Genomic DNA, 248 nt, shown 5'->3' on the forward strand with positions numbered 1-248 from the left:
CAGCAGCGCTCCTCAGAGTCGTTCGATGTCTCGGTACTTCTTCCTCAGGATGGAGACCTGGTCTTTAAAGAGGACAGGGTCGAGCCTCATCTGCGAGTGGATCAGCGGCATATAGCCAAACCAGCTGGCAAAAGTGTTCATGCAGCTCTGCCGCTGGGCAAAGTGGTCGGGGTCAGCCCAGCGCGAGGCCCGGGATGTCTGTGTGGAGAGGAGAGCAGGAGTCAGACCTCGGCCATGACACAACACAA

The 248-nt window shown here is 58.1% G+C and overlaps 1 protein-coding gene across 1 annotated transcript in view; it reads right to left on the minus strand.

Moving 5' to 3' along the window:
• EXT1 (exostosin glycosyltransferase 1) overlaps nucleotides 1-248 on the minus strand; it is a 25,476-nt gene continuing 25,228 nt past the window's right edge. The window contains exon 10 of the mRNA XM_010012054.1: nucleotides 1-198. Coding sequence (XP_010010356.1) covers nucleotides 13-198 — 186 coding nt within the window. The 3' untranslated portion in view covers nucleotides 1-12. The remainder of the gene's footprint in view (nucleotides 199-248) is intronic.

The sequence above is a fragment of the Nestor notabilis genome, unplaced genomic scaffold (assembly GCF_000696875.1).
Source record: "Nestor notabilis isolate BGI_N333 unplaced genomic scaffold, ASM69687v1 scaffold9673, whole genome shotgun sequence".
NCBI lineage: Eukaryota > Metazoa > Chordata > Aves > Psittaciformes > Psittacidae > Nestor > Nestor notabilis.